This window comes from Tauraco erythrolophus, chromosome 4, assembly GCF_009769465.1.
Source record: "Tauraco erythrolophus isolate bTauEry1 chromosome 4, bTauEry1.pri, whole genome shotgun sequence".
In the NCBI taxonomy this organism is placed as follows: Eukaryota; Metazoa; Chordata; class Aves; order Musophagiformes; family Musophagidae; genus Tauraco; species Tauraco erythrolophus.
In genome coordinates this window covers 18,739,464-18,755,892 of record NC_141468.1, presented here as the reverse complement: position 1 = coordinate 18,755,892, position 16,429 = coordinate 18,739,464, and the positions used below count along the sequence as shown (strand labels likewise).

General features: G+C 36.0%; 1 protein-coding gene across 5 annotated transcripts in view; it reads right to left on the bottom strand.

Moving 5' to 3' along the window:
• TBC1D22A (TBC1 domain family member 22A) overlaps positions 1 to 16,429 on the bottom strand; it is a 186,786-nt gene that overhangs the window by 86,536 nt on the left and 83,821 nt on the right. For all 5 annotated transcript variants that reach the window (XM_086610308.1, XM_086610309.1, XM_086610313.1 and 2 more), the window contains one exon: positions 12,731 to 12,806. In XM_086610308.1, coding sequence (XP_086466434.1) covers positions 12,731 to 12,806 — 76 coding nt within the window. The remainder of the gene's footprint in view (positions 1 to 12,730; positions 12,807 to 16,429) is intronic.

Below are 16,429 nucleotides of genomic sequence, written 5' to 3'. Positions count from 1 at the left end.
TTTGACTACCCTCTAGGTAAAGAAATGCTTCCTAATGTCCAGTCTGAACTTCTGATGCAGCTTTGAGCCATTCCCACGTGTCCTATCACTGGATACCAGAGAGAAGAGATCAGCACTTCCCTCTCCGCTTCTCCTCCTCAGGAAACTGCAGGGAGCAATGGTGTCACGCCTCAGCTTCCTTCTCCCTAAACTAGACAAGCCCAAAGTCCTTAGCCACTCCTCATAGGACATTCCTTCCAGCTCTGTCACCAGCTTTGTTGCCCTACTCTGGAGGCATTCAAGACCCTCACATCCTTCATAAATGGTGGGGCCCAGAACTGCACACAGTACTCCAGGTGAGGCTGCACCAGTGCTGAATACAGCGGAATAATCACCTCTTTTGACCAGCTGGTTATACTGTGTTTCATGGACCTCAGGATGGGGTTTGCCCTCTTGGCTGCCAGGGCACACTGCTGACTCACACTGAGCCTGCTGCAACCAGCACCCCCAGATTCCTTTCTGCAGGGCTGCTCTCCAGCCTCTCCTCTCCCAATTTATAATTGTGCCCAGCATTATTCAGAACTAGGTGCAGAACCTGGCATTTGTTCTCATTAAATTTTCAAACGTTAAATAAATCATTGATGATTACCCAATGCTCCAATCTATCCAGACCCCTCTGCAAGGCCTCTCGTCCTTCAAGAGAGTCAACAGCACCGCCCAGTTTGGTATCATCAGCAAAGTTGCTAAGGGTGCATTCAACTCCTTGTGTCCAGATCATTGATAAAAGTATTGAACAGAACTGGCCCTAGAACCAAACCTTGAAGGACACCACTGGTGACCAGTCACCAGCCAGATGTAGCCCCGTTCACCACAACCCCTCAAGCCTTGCTGTTCAGCCAGTTTTTCATCCAGCACACCATTATTAGGTTAGTTATTCAGGACAAGTACAGAATCACGACCATGTGCCTGCCTTTGCTCTAGGCAAACTTAACTGCAAGTTAAATATACTGAAATGAGATACTATTTTTTTTTTAAATGTCACATTTAGATACTGATATTGCAGACTACTATAATTAGATAATCCACTACCTCAAGCAGGATGCAAAAGAAGTCAGTTTTATTTCTAACTGAAGTTACTAACTCACAAATATTTTTATTCTTCACACAGCAGAAACATGTTTCATTTCGTTGCTTGCAGGCACTGAAAGTAAGTAATGAAGAATAATAAATTGTGCCAGTTGTGATATTTCAACTACAGTTGTTAACAGGCATAATGAATTTCTTGAAAGTTGCTTTCTAGTTTAAACAAGTTGAAAAATAGACTACTAAACTCTATGCATTATATACAATTGATGCAAGACTGGAATAGAAGATGCACTGACTAAAAAAACTAATTCTTCCTACTTTAAGTAATCGTGAGTAGAGGCTATTTTGCTGATAAAGGTAATTTGGACAGTCATAATCTAAATTTACATTTTCCATTCCAGTGAAAATAAGTACGTGTGTGCAATGAACAAGCAAGATATATAATTACTGTCAGCTTTCAGACTCCAAGTATTTTATAAAAAATACTTCTACTGCAGTTTCTGATAGTAAAGTTATTTTACAGTTTTTTAAAAAAAGATAGTTCTTTTAACAAAATTCAAAAGAAGCAAGAATTACATTTAGTAAGTTTCCCAATACTGTCAATAAGTCTATATATAAAGTTTAGGTGAAGCAAGTCTTCTGATTAAAGAATAAAATACATTATATAGATGCATACCAAAAATATGTTTTGTACATAAAAAGCATTTATAACAATTTACTTGGTTTTTTTTTAGCTACAAGAGTAACCCCTTTGGTACCAAAATAAAAAGAACAGTAACATAATGAGCCAACCTTTGCCATAGAAGCTTATTTGAATTGTCATTTACACACAGAGTGATGCTTGTGCATTGCTCCTTAACATACGAAAACATGCTCCAGAAACATGCTAGAGCTCCTCTTTTCCAGCAGCACTCTAGCAGGATTTTCTCCTTTCTGGACCATGCCAATAAAGGCAAGCATTACAGACTAATCATTCGAGACTAACACAATGGAAAACAAGCTGAAGAAAGCAAACGGCGTGAAGCGCTGACACATTTCAGAAAACAATTTCCATGCCTAATACAGGCGAAAATCTCCACTGTCTAATTATCTTAATTTTTTTTAATTAGTGACCTTGTTATTTTTAAAAACAACTGACACTGCAAAGAAATAAATAAACATCATGATCTATAAACTTACAGATAGTAACACAGGCACCTAATAAGAAAGTATGATACCCAGAATCACCATTGTTTCAAAAATTAAAACGATTTCATTCTGAAATACATAAAGTCTGTTAACATAGGACCCTGTCTGTCTTTTAATTCTCTAATGACTCTTTTGGAAGATTCCCTGTACAAAAATATGAATCTAACAATGACATGAAGTTTTTTAAAGTAATCAAAAAACAGTATTTCTTTGGCAGGAGACAAACTTAGAGGAACCTAGCGGAGACAGACTACTATGCATAACTAAGAATTACTTCAGAGATACTCAAGGTCTTCAGTCACTATTTAATTCTTTTTTTTTTCCTCAGTTAACTCTTGCTACTAAGTACAACTTAACATCTTTCCAAATATCTTTTTAAAAAATGATTAATAGACCAGTGTGATTCAAGTTTCTCTTCCTGCCTTCTCTCCATCAGTACGAAAGATAAAAATCCAGAAAGTTTTCAGCTGTAGAATTTGATAGGAACTTGATAGAACTTTTTCTTTTCCTTAGGAGGCAGTTTTGAAAAATAGTCAAAATATTACAGTGTTTTCATTACCTCACGGTTCATTAGATTTCTCCCATACGCTACCACGCAAACATTTACCTTTTACTAGAGACACCAGATCATCAGTTAAATTTTGCCACTGATGATTAAAGGAATGAATTTTAAAAAAGAAAATCACATGCTTTAATCTCAAATTCATTCACAAAGGATGTCCTTGCAAGCCTGGAATTTGTCTGACCATTTGATTAAACCCAGTAAACTGCACTGCCATTATTTTTGTGATATTGATTAGGCAACAACATTTTCCTTTTTGTGCAATATTGCAACTTTTTTACTACAGAAAAGTTTTCACGGCCCAGTCCATTACAAGTATGAGATGTTACATACAATCTAAGTAAATAGTGTAAAGTAACATTTCTTTTCCAGTTTCCTCATAGTGCTGTGACTTGATACTTGACAGCTTCCAAGTACTAGTTTCCATCTACAAAACTTTAGTACTGTTTTCTTAATCGTGCAAAGCAGCCAACCAACTAAATTTTATTCTACTTAATGCAGTGCTACAGTAGGTATTTATTGCTATTTAGCTAAACTTTCTAAAAGTGTGGGTAGCTATTAAAAAAAGACAGTACTGTAACACAAATAAGCTACACACTGTAAAGGAACACTGCTTACTAGAAATGGTATCACCCACACGAGTTGTCCCTGCAAGCTTGCAGTCATGAACCCAAAACCTCCTGAAAGCAGTCACTGCTTAAGGTTCACCTCTGAGTTACCACAAACATTCGATAAAACTAGTTTTCCTAAGTTTCGCCGGCGAGCTTCTAGGTGTCTCTAGGGATCAAGCATCCCTTTGATCACATCAGTCTCCATATGGATATGGTCATCCATGCTTGTCTTCCATCGTTTAGTAGCACATTTTGCTCCAGTCTAGACTCATAGATACTTGATGAACATGGAGCAGTTCATGCAACCGCATTCATTCAGTTAGGGACGCTACAACCAGCATATCCACTACCAGCTCATATGTACTATCCATTCAATCAATATAGTAACAAAATATTGAAATCTTTTCTAATACACTTAGATTATTTAAACATTGCCATTTCACTGGATTTCTGTAGCCTATTCTTCTCAATCATAATTGTGTACAGTCTTAACACGGTTTATGCCTAACACTTTTAAAATTTCCCATCATGTTAAACTTCCTTTTTCTTCCCTTTTTTTTTTTTTAACTTTGCCATGAAAATATTAAGGTTTGGCTATTTAAAAGCTAAAGTGCTTACAGAGGTCAGGAATTTACAAATTATTTTACAGGCAGTCTCAACTCTTGCTAAGATCTCTGAACTCTGTAATAGCATACAAATATAATCTCCACTGAAAATCGTAAAAATATGATTTAAAAGAGATTAAATAATTATAATGCCCAGTGAGCAGCACTTAAGAGTGGATTAAACTATAACACAGTAATTACAACCATAAAATCAGATAAAAAATAACTACTAGTGAGCTAAATAAGATGTCTTTGTTAAAATGAAAAATAACTTTATGGCACAAATTCATTAAAATAATTATGAAATGCTTACAAGTTTTTTTAATCACTTCAGCAACAAGCTCACATATAAAGACAGATCAAGAGAGAAGGTCCTTATTAATCATTAATTTTCAACAGCAGCAGTAATGTCCAAATAAATTCTATTTCCATTTCCAATTCAAAATGCTTCAGCAGAGCTCTTTTTTCCAGATACTTCGACACAATCCTAGTTCAAAATTATATGTATCACTAAAATGCTTTACAATATAATTAAACACAAACATAATTTTGCACATACAATTAAGTATTCTTTAACCATACTTTTAAAAAAATCATTAGCATGATTGAATACATAACCAAGATTGATCTCACCACCTATTACCACACTTTCATCATCAGTTCATGGTATGAATGCTCAAGATTCAAATTAAAAAACAAATTAGTTAATCTATATCTATCACAGTATATTGAACATATCACTTGTTATGTGAGTTCTTGTTAAACAACAGTAAGTTGTTTAATAAAAAAACATATTAGTCTTCATTGACATTTTGCCTTTTTGAGGTTCAGATTTTCCTAAACAAAAAAGCAAGAGAGTTTTTCTCTGCATTTTAAAAAGTTCAATCAGCACAGAAACTGAACGTCCTTTAGAAATTATGGAACTATCAAAACTACTCAACAGTTATCTCTAAGTACTTTTTGGGCTTAGCTCACCATCAGAAATTAAGTTCTGAGCAGAACCATGATATGTTTGTGTTTGAAGCATTGAACAGTTCCATGGGAAGAGGGATCTTATCTCTTGAGATGAGAACTCGTTAAATGCCAAACATGAATGCAACATAACATTCAGAGGAGTAACTGTAGGAATCCCAAGTAAAGCCTGGAGATTTAAAACTTTAGCAGCCCAGAAAAAACACGCAGCTCTGAAATCAGTTAAGACGTTAGAAAAGATAATTCCACTAGCACTAACCCTATTCTAATGAAGGATGTTTTATAAACATCTCCAATTAAATAAGAAACCGTAACATGATACAGAAATATTTAGATGTATCAATCAACCTTTTAGACAAATCTACAGCAAATATTTCAAAACATGAGAAGCACACAGAACGGTGCAATGAAATAAGCTCTTTCACTGTAGATAAACAAAAAATACATATAAAAGTGAAAAGTTTTCAACTGACTACGTTTCATGAAGAACCTGATCTGCACATATATACACAGAACACAAATATATACAACAGATTCATATTTTGAATTTCTATGTGCATAAATGGAAAAAAAATATATGCTAACTATAAATTTAAGGCCATGACACAAAAGTACTCTATTACAAGTCCTTATTTGTGGCATTATTTACAGAACTGCAGACAACTCACCAAGACATTTGTAGCTCAAGACAGAAATAAATAAATAAACTCTGATTAGTGGAGCCAAGATTAGTTTGTTCAGAACACTAAAACAAAGCTCATTTTTCATTCACTTAAAACGAAATACAAATTAGACAAATACATTTACAATGTGGCAGCAATTAAAAGAACAGGACTTGTAAAATCCTTAATATAACATTGTTTTAAAAGGTGAAAGAACATTTTAACTGCACCTAGGTATAAGTAAAAATATTTTCCCAAACGATACTATATAGTGTTTGAACAATCATCCTTTAAAATACTTCAAATATAACAACTTAATTTTTTTACTAAAAATATCTTCCTTTTTCTTATAATTTTAAAAATAATATTAAAATGGAAATAAACCAGAAATTGTCCCAATTAAAATATCATATGTAAGAATACCTGTAGCAACTCTCCAAAACAGATGCCCAGAAGATGCGCTCACAGTGGACATAGCAGAAATACTGAAATATTAGTGACCTTTTGAAAAATGTAGCTTAATTCTCAATGAACTTCCTTATGGGAAAGTCAAAATGCAGCACTCTCTCTATGTTCTTAGGTATTTTCACATTATTTCCCTTTTCAAAAGAAGTGGGGGAGGGGGGAAATACACACAGTAACAGTAAGAACTTCTTTCTTTTTTCCTTTTTTTAAAAATAATTTTCTGCATTTTTATTTTTCCAGTTCTTGTTACTAAGATTCAAGAGTCAATTCTACAATAAGATTGGTGATTACTAGTGCAAGAATCTGGAACACTAATAAGACAGAATTTATTTAACTACAAGAAAACACAGATCAGGGTGTGCAGAACAGATGCAAACCCCAGAAGTTTTTCCATAAATATGTCAAAAAAATAATCCCAAATGTACCCTCATAGAAGATACAGAATATTTATATTGAGTCATTAATACTGCTTTTATAGTTTATTGTAATGCTACTGAGAAGCTGACATAAATACAAATAAATTTATAACAGGCTATTTTATTTCCTTTCCTAGAACTGCCTTCTTGCTAATTTAGAGGGAATGACATGCAAATTTAACATTTTCTACCAATTTTTATGGAAATCCAAGACTTCTTTGATCTACAAATGCTCAGCTTTCTCCAAATGGTTACCTTGAACTCTAATGTAATTACCAGATGTCTAACCGCAAACTGAAACAGCTGAGACTGTACCAAGCATGAAACCAGTCAAATGCTAAACGTGTAAATTCTGGATACACAAATCCTGAATTAATTTTGGCATTCCTACACCACATTTCTTTGCTTTCAAGCCTAAATGAAGCAGAAGTGGAAGACAGCATGCCATGTGAGCATGACCTTTTAGAAACCATGAGAGATGGTTCATGATTTAGAGCAGAAAAGCTCTATTGACATTACAGGAAACAGAAAAGATTATTAGTTATAGAAGATTCTTTGTATTACTGAGCTACCTATTGATCTTCCCTCTCAATATCTCAATGATGACAACAAGGAGATAAACGAGATTGAATAATGTTTGATCTTCAAATTCCATCTCGTCTATTAACAAATTCCAAAATTCCATTAAACATATGATTCATCAAAATTACTTTCTGGAGTTTAAGCAGACTGAGATGATAAACAGAGTAGCTTGACTGTTTGAAGTCTACTGCAATGTTCTGCAGTGTACGCACAAGGACAGTTACTTTGAGAAGATTTGTGATCCATAAGGCTGGGTTAATGAAGGTTGCTTGAATCACTAACATAAGACATTAACACTCTGAAGGGCAAGCATCACTTTTCATACACTGGTAATCCATTACTATTAGCAAACAAGTTGTACAAGCTTCATCCACTCTCGCAGCTACTTATAAAGTTAAGATTCTCTTCCTGCAGCTACTCAGCATCAAGAAAATAATGTGACACAGTAGCAATAGGAATATTATTTTCTTCCACAATAACCTTAAGTAGCACTTTGGATATTTACAGTAAATACAGATTGAAAGATTTCTTTTTTAAAAACAAAGTTACTGAATTCATATCAACTATATGTTTGCCTTTAGCTACAGTGTAGCAGATCCAGTATAAAAACAAAAAGACAAAAGCAAAAAGAAATGGAAAAGAGTAAAGCAGAATAACACATAATTTAATTCAGCTATGTCGTGATTCAGTCAAAAAGCAAACCAGGTCAGGATCCATACCTGAGGCATCCAAAAGTTTATGAAATGACAACAGTGCACATCCACCATCACCTTTCTAACAACTAAAACTTTATTTTCATCTTACATGTACTTTGGTGCATTTTTCTGTCAAAAGAAAGTAACTGAGCAGACAGTCTTCTAGACAAAAAGAAACAGCCCTAAGTACATTGGAAAATGCCTATCTTTTACTATCCAAAACTTTAACTGGACAACTGTATTATAAGGGTTGTGATCAGCAGCACAAAGTCCAATTGACAGCTAATTACTAACGGCATCCTTAAGGGGCTAATACTGAGGCCAATAGTGTGAAACACCTTAAGTAACTAATGATTGCACAGAGTGGACTCTATTTGCAGATTATACCAGATTGGGATGAATGGTTGACATGTTGAAAGTCAGAGCTACTATTTGAAGGGACCTTGGCACGCAGAAGGAATGGCTGACAAGAACCTCCTGAAGTTCAGGACAGTCAAATGTCCTCTATCTGGGGTGGAACAGTCTCATTCAACAGCACTGATTAGGCACCAGATGGCTGGAAAGCAGCTCTGTCAAGGACAAGAGGTCCTGGTGAACAACAGGCTGTACCCAAGTCAGCAGTGTGTCCTTGCAGAAAGGAAGGCCAACTGTATATTGGGCTTTCTAAACAAGAGAGAAGCCAACAGGTCAGGAGAAGCGATTCTTCCTCTGTATTCACCACTTGTGAGATCACATCTGCAGCATGATGTCAATTCTGAGACAGTGGCATACAAAAGCAAGTCCAGTGGAGGGCAACCAAGGTAGTTAGGAAGCTGAAGCACTTTACACGTGAAAGGAGGCTAACAGAACTGCGGTTTGTTCAGCTTTAAAAAAAGTCTATGAACAGCTGCAACTACCTAATGAGAGGGTGTAGGGAAGATGGAGCCAGATTCTTCTCAGAGGTACACAGAGATAAAATAAGAGGCAGCGGACATCAGTTCCATAAACAAAAATTCTAATTATTTATATTAAAAAAATATTAATATTACAATTACAGTAGTTAAACTCGAGAACGTTCTTACTCACAGAGGCTGCAGAATCTCCATCCCTGGAGTTACTCAGAACTCAACAGGCTAAGACTCTACACAGCCTGATCTAGGTTGGCTCTGTCCTCTTAGACAGAGAGGTACGAGCAGAGGTTTGGAACACTGACTTCCAGAGACCCCATTCAACCTAACTAGTTCTAGGCTTCCATAACATCAATTACAGATCAATCTACTGCCTTCCTTTTCAAATAGCAATGACAGCTTTTCAAAATACTTCAGAGTTTCTACAGTTGTTATGGTTTCAGCTGGGACAGAGTTAGTTTTTCTCTGTGTTTTGGATTTAGTCTGGGATTCACTATGAGAAGAATGTTGACAGCGCACTGATGTTTATAGTTGGCACTGAGACCTCAAAGACTTTTCAGCTTCCTGTGTTCTCACCAGTGTGCAGAGGCACAACAGGACAGGGGGGAGCATGGCCGGGACAGAGGGCCCACAACTCCCCTTATGATTTAAACATAGACTTAAGATGGAGGGCCAAATCAGTCAACAGAGTATTCCATATCATGCAGCGCCATGCCCAGTATATAGATGAGGGTTGACCGGAAAGAAGGGATTTTGCTCTTCTGGGAGGGCTCTCTCCACCTCTTGGAGTGCTCTTTCTCTCTCATTCTCTTTTCGGGCCTCTCGCTTGTCCAGGATTGCAGTCTTGGGACTTATCTGTTTCGGGATCGTTTACCAGGATGAGACAGTTGTCGGTCACCGGGTGGTGACTAATTACACTGTAAATCACTTTTTTGTCTGTATTATTATCATTATATAGATATTCATATATTTTTATTATTAAATTGTTCTTATCTCAACCCACAAATCTCCTTCCCTTTTTGCCTTTACTTCTCTTCCCCATTTTGCAGGTGTGGGGGAAGGTGAGCGAGTGGCTGTGTGGTATTTAGTTGTCAGCTGGGCTAAACCACGACAACAATGAAAAAACATGTAATGAAATCTCCCTCACTCTGAAGCATTATAATCCCCACTATTTTTTAAAATAGTTTCCTTTAACATCTTTTCTACATATGCTACAGGTATGTCATACAGACAACACATACTGTAAAATACAATCATAGAATGGTTAGGGTTGGAAGGGACCTCAAAGATCATCTAGTTCCAACCCCCCTGCCATGGGCAGGGAAACCCTCCACTACACCAGGTTGCCCAAAGCCTCATTCAACCTGGCCTTGATCACTTTCAGGGATGGGGCAGCCACAACTCCTTTGGGCAACCTGTTCCAGTGCCTCACCACCCTCAACGTAAAAAATTTTTTCATTATATCTAATCTAAATCTCCCCTCTTTCAGTTTAAATCCATTGCCCCTTGTCCTATCACTACACATCCTTGTAAAAAGTCCCTCACCAGCTTTCCTGTAGGCCCCCTTTAGGTTCAGGAAGGCAGCTGGAAGGTCTCTGCAAAGTCTTCCCTTCAGCAGACTGAACAACCCCAATACTCTCAGCCTGTCTTCATAGCAGAGGTGCTCCAGCCCTCGAATTATCTTTGTGGCCCTCCTCTGGACTCACTCCAGTAGCTCCATGTCCTTCTTATGTTGGGGACTCCAGAGCTGAACACAGTATTCCAGGTGGGGTCTCACGAGAGCAGAGTAGAGGGGCAGAATCACCTCCCTCGACCTGCTGGCCACACTTCTTTTGATACACCTGCTAGAAGGTGATCAATTCCTTAAAATTAGGATTTGGTCTTGCTTTCTCCAACAGTACTGCTCAAAATAAGGGAACCATCCTCTACTTCTCAACCATGTAAACAATCTAGAGTTAAGATTAATCTAAGGTGTTACTTTGTAAGTATTCAGGATAGATGGTGAAAAAATTCACATTAACTAGCAAATGTCTACTAAAACCTACTAGAAAAAATTTCTAGTGTAGAAAAGACATTGTTCAGTATCCATCTTCATTTTTAGAAAACGATGCCAGTTATCTACAGTCACAGGCATTGACACAAAATCTGCCATAATGTATAGCTCAAAGTAAAATACATGTTATATTGGTTGCCTCTAAATATTATAGAATTTAGATGAAAAAAATCAAAGAAGAAATTGGATCCACATTTAGAAAGACAAAAACAATTTCCCATGTCAGGCTACTTCAACAATGTCCTATTACATATTCATATAAAAACCTCACAAAATCATTTTAAATCAGACAAAAATCAGGAAGCCACACTTTACTTTCAGTTACAAAGCTTGGTAAAGGATTGTTTAAGAAAACATATTTATTTGCTACAACTGTCTTATTTTTTTAAATTTAAGTGTAAAGCCTTAAAAATAATGCTTCTCAAATCTAAGCATTGAGAAAAATTATTTACCTATACCCCTAAAGCACTGAAGGTACAAATAAGACTTCAGCATTTCTTTCTTACAAACTAAAAAATAATACACTGTATTATATTTAGTATTTTAATTCAACAAAACAACAAGGTTTAGAATCAGAACAGTATTTTTCATTTTAAATACTTGGTTAAATAATTCGTTTACATAAACGTTCATTGACCAAGTTCAGGAAGTCTATTTATAGACACTATAATTATGCATTTTATTTAATATACAATCATTTGCTTTTAGAAATTATTGAAGTGTAAACACCAATATTGATATAAGCATAAAATGGCATACGAAAAGTCACACTGAAAGCACTTATTTTTGAAGTAACAAAATACATTGCTTTACAAATATATTTAATATTTTGCGACGCTATATACAGAAGTATGTCCTTACATTTTTCACATTTATTTACACTTTAAACGAAAAAAAATTCACACACAACAAAAAGTTTTACATACATTTACATTTGATAGTTTAACATTACATAAACATTGTTCTCCTGCCCTTAGTTTTTGATCATTAAAAATACTGTAACATCGCAAAAGGGCACAAAGAGCATTATCAAATATTCAGGATGTAAATATGTGCAGGCGAAACCAAAATCTGCTACGGTAAGCACTGCCACAAGAAAAATTCACAGTATATGTAATGAAAAGATGGAATTAATCTTTCCAAGAAGATTATCAAATATTAAGATACACAAGAAATATTTTCTGTCTCATCATTGACAGGCTAGTGTCACAAATATATGCCTGGTTCCACTTGGTAACATTTTGTTAATACTCTGTTCATTAATTTAACAAACCATCAAGAGAGTATGTTTAGAATGGGCAAGCGTTATCTCTTGCATTTCGTTTAATTAAACTCTGTTCTAGCAATATGACAGTCAGCATTTCACGAAGGGAATTATTTTAAGGATGAAGGCAGAAAATATTTCAAAGTGCCCTGCTAAAACATGAAAGCATAATCTAAAATTACCCCTGCACACACTGTAATTTATCTGTAATATTAAAGATGTTATTTCCAGAGTTCATAATTAATTGGATTCCACAGAGAAATTATTCAGGCATTCCAATAGCAAAATGATGCACAAAGGCACAAAACACAGTGCCGAAGGACAACCATAAACAACCACGGTGACTTGCTCGAATTACAACAATCAGTGAGCTTAATGTGAAATGAATACTGGCTGCCTTTTCTATGTGGTCATTACTCTGCTCCAAAGAAATGGCCATTGAATTTTGATTACATTGCCTTAATAAAAAGTAAGGAAAGTGGCTCACGCTCTGGTGGCTTTCTTTGAAACGATACGCGACAGTGATCTTGCAAAGGCCAGCGTGCCACAAATGGACTGAGTACCACTCCTCACCTGAGGAAGGCAACAGTACCTCACCATTGTAGGTAACTGCAGTGATGTTGGCTTGACTTCTTACAAACATTTTAACTAAACACTTTAACTGAAACACCAGTTAGACATTAGGTTAGCTTTTAAGACTTACCATCGATCCGACTAACAAGTTCTTCCAACATTTTCACTTTCTTTTGAATTCCTGGCTGTGCAAACGTGTAGTTATCCTGAAGAAGAGATCATATATGAATATAAGTTTGTGAGGGGAAAAAAAAAATATTTTCCTTCAATCACTTATCTCAATCCATGTATTTTTCCATGTTTTCTCAAGATGTTTGTGTTTCATTTTTTACATTTCCAAGGTCTACTTCTACAGTTAAGTAAATCATCACATTGTTTAGTCTTACTTCAAGTCCCTATCTCTAACAGTAAGCCCTACGGCTACTACTGCATCAATTGCTCTCTACTTGCTAATCTAGTGCCCCTGAAGTTACATCTTTATTGCAGAAGTCTAAATAGCTTTAAAAGGCTGTCATCTTAAATGTCAAAATGTGCCACATTAGAGATTTTTTAAGGTGATTTTTTTCTCATAAATTTACAATTTTATCACAAATTATGTTGGAAAATTCAGACCCTAATCAGTGACAGCATAAGAATTTGATCTTTAGAAGTTCAGAATGATACCTTACAGCAGCACAAGAAATAAAAAGTCTACTTCAATGGAGTCACGACTGTTCTGAACCCAAGGTTACAGTTAATATCATGAATCAAAACCTAACACACAAACTATATAGCTAAAATGGCAGGGTATCTGCATGTATTTGTTAGAATATATTAACTCTATAATACAGGCTGTAGTTTGAAATAATGAGAAAGAGAAAGATATCTCCATTTTAACCCCAAAGTGATAAATCTTTTAAAATAAAGACATTATTTAAATACACAGCAATGTTTCTGAATACTTGGTCAACAATTACTACACTCAATTTATTTTGCTACAGTTTTCTATATAGAAAGGTTTACGAAAACAAAACTACTAATATATTTTAAAAGAAAGTTGATATGTAAAATTATTTTCATGTAACCACTACCTACACAGAAAACAAGGGTAAAGGATTTTTCATCTCAACTGCTATTGTTTGAATAACTCCTTTACGAAAATCAATTGGAGAACTAAGCAATTATCCCAAAAATCATCCCCAAAAATTTTTCACTTATGTTGGAACGTTTTCCAACATAAGTCAAAGTCAAGTCCTTTTCTGGACTTGACTTCAAATTTTCACTTGGCATTGGAGTAAAAGGATGAACATCAGTTCATTTTTACGTATCTTGAGACATACTTCTTTTTATTAAAAAAAATGGGCTATATTTGCTTTCTTGACTATATTTCCACATTTTTTTGGTTTTGTTTTATAAAACTGAATTGCAATTTCATCTTTAAATTCTATAAACCTGCCATAAAGTACGAAACCTAAAAGTTCACAAGGGAAAATTATACACTAGTAATTCTGTTGGTAATAGTACATCAGCCAACAATAGTGATTTACGGTATCAAAAATTCTATTCTGTGCTCTGATCACCTCTAACTGACCACAGTAGCAGCTATTTAAAAAAATTCTAGCAAAGTTCTCTACTGGCCTAGCAGTAGCACTTTCACAGTATTCAAATTAGAAATCAGTGTATAAAACAAAAGAGTGTTGACAAGGAAACAAGGATAATTCTCTGAATTTTGGATTTTCCACAGGAATAACCAACTAAAATAGGCAACCATTTCATCGTGTTGGCGCTGTCTCTCAAACAGCACATAAGGATCCTCAGTAGTGCAACAAAGCATCAAAACTGAAAGAATGGAAAGTCTTACATAGAATTCAAATTTACCATAATCTTATTCTGGGGACAGAGGAACTATCCCATGCACTGGGACAGTACCTTTTATACAAGTCTGACATACTCCTGTATTAGTCATGTATCATACCCAGGATACAGCGTCTTTAGGAAACAGTATATTCATTTTCTTCATTTACTCTGACAATGAAAACTGTATTCATTTTTTTTTTTCCAAATGCTTACATACTGTTCTATTTATTTATTTAAAGAAAGTTAACTGGTATTTCTAGTAGTACTGTACTCAAAGTACAGCAATATGATATTCAATTATTTAATCTGTAACATCCACTGTAAAAGTATCTTCATGTTTTTAACACTGAAAGTCAACACAGAGCTACTACACTACTACTCCAATCATGAGTCTCTCCCCAGCTACTGCAACTCCCAACTGTGATCTATAAATCTGAAACTGTTTTCTTTCTCAAAGTATCATTTCCTCCCTATACACCTGAAATTGCAACCTGAAAATGCCATCTTGGATTTGAAAACAGGTAAGTTTGATCTTCACTATACTCGATGTTTTGCTTATTCATTTATTTTTCTGTCCATTATTTCAGCTGCAACACACACAGCTGGGAGTCATTCCTTCTACTTGTGCTGACTCATCTAACTGGAAAGATGTTTGTTGATTCCCCTAGTCCTCTGTTCTAATTAAACTAGGCTGTACATATTCCCTCCTATCACAGTTGTAACTGACTTTCTTGAGTTTGCAAAACTCCAGGTGGAGGAAAAAGCTAGTAACACAGTTAAAGAGAAAAACATGCCAAGCTCATGAAACTCATGAATTATGTCTCAGAGCAATACAGAAGTACAGTGGTTAAGATCTTAGTTCCTCTATAATACAAATTAATTGGCGGTACCAGCTTCAAAATTTGATTCAACTTTACTCCCAACTCTTCTACCTTCTCCCCTTCAAGTGGCATACGAGGATAGGGAATCAGGGTTGTGGTCAGTTTATAACACTTCATCTGTGCCACTCCCAATGGGTGATATGTCCTGCCACAAAGCCTGCTCCTGTGTGGTCCTCCCTCTCCATGGGCCACAGTTCTTGCCAAGAGTCTGCTCCAGCATGGGCTCTCCATGGGCTGCAGCTTCCATCAAGGTACCTCCACCCACTCTGGCATGGGATCCCTCCACAGGCTGCAGGGTGCATCTCTGCTCCACCATGGTCCACCATGGTCCTCCATGGGCTGTAGGGAGACAACTTGCTTCACCATGGTCTCCACCACAGGCAGCTGTGGAATCTCTGCTCCTGGAGCACCACCTCCTCCTCCTTCAATGACTTCAGTGTCCGCAGAGTTGTTTCTCTCACTTATTCTCCTCTCTCACAGATGCTGTGCAATGTTTTTTACCCTTTCTTAATTATGTTATCACAGAGGCACCACCAGAATCGCTGATGGGCTCAGCTTTGGCTAGTGACAGGTTCGTCTTGGAGCTCATTGGAACTGGCTCTGTCCAACATGGGGCCTCTTCTCACAGAAAACACCCCTGCAGTTCCCCTGCTACCAAAACCTTGCGAAGTAAACCAAATAAAAGTTCTCTGCTTTTTTTTTTTCAGAAAAAAGTGTTGCCGTATTCAATTCTCCTGCTTAGTCCCCGTCACAGTTGTGGGTTCTCACAGGAAAGTTTCATCATCCTGCAAATTTTTGTTATATTTCCTCATTTATTCCTTATGTAATTGACCATCGATACTAATCAAAAGACAAACTCTGAAAGAGTCATAAGTAACTGAGAATAAGATTGTCTTGCCTCAACAGATCTTCAGCAAACAGTTAACATAAAATACCTTATGTTTCTAACTCCTGTTATTAACACTTTCTAGTATTCACGTAAGTATTCACATACGATAAAGTATGCATGAATACACAACAGAATCCATGATAAACATAAAAAATTCATGCATTGGTATGCAGTATCTAAATTCCTTGATGTTCTGCTCAGATAGCTTCCAACATGCTTTCAC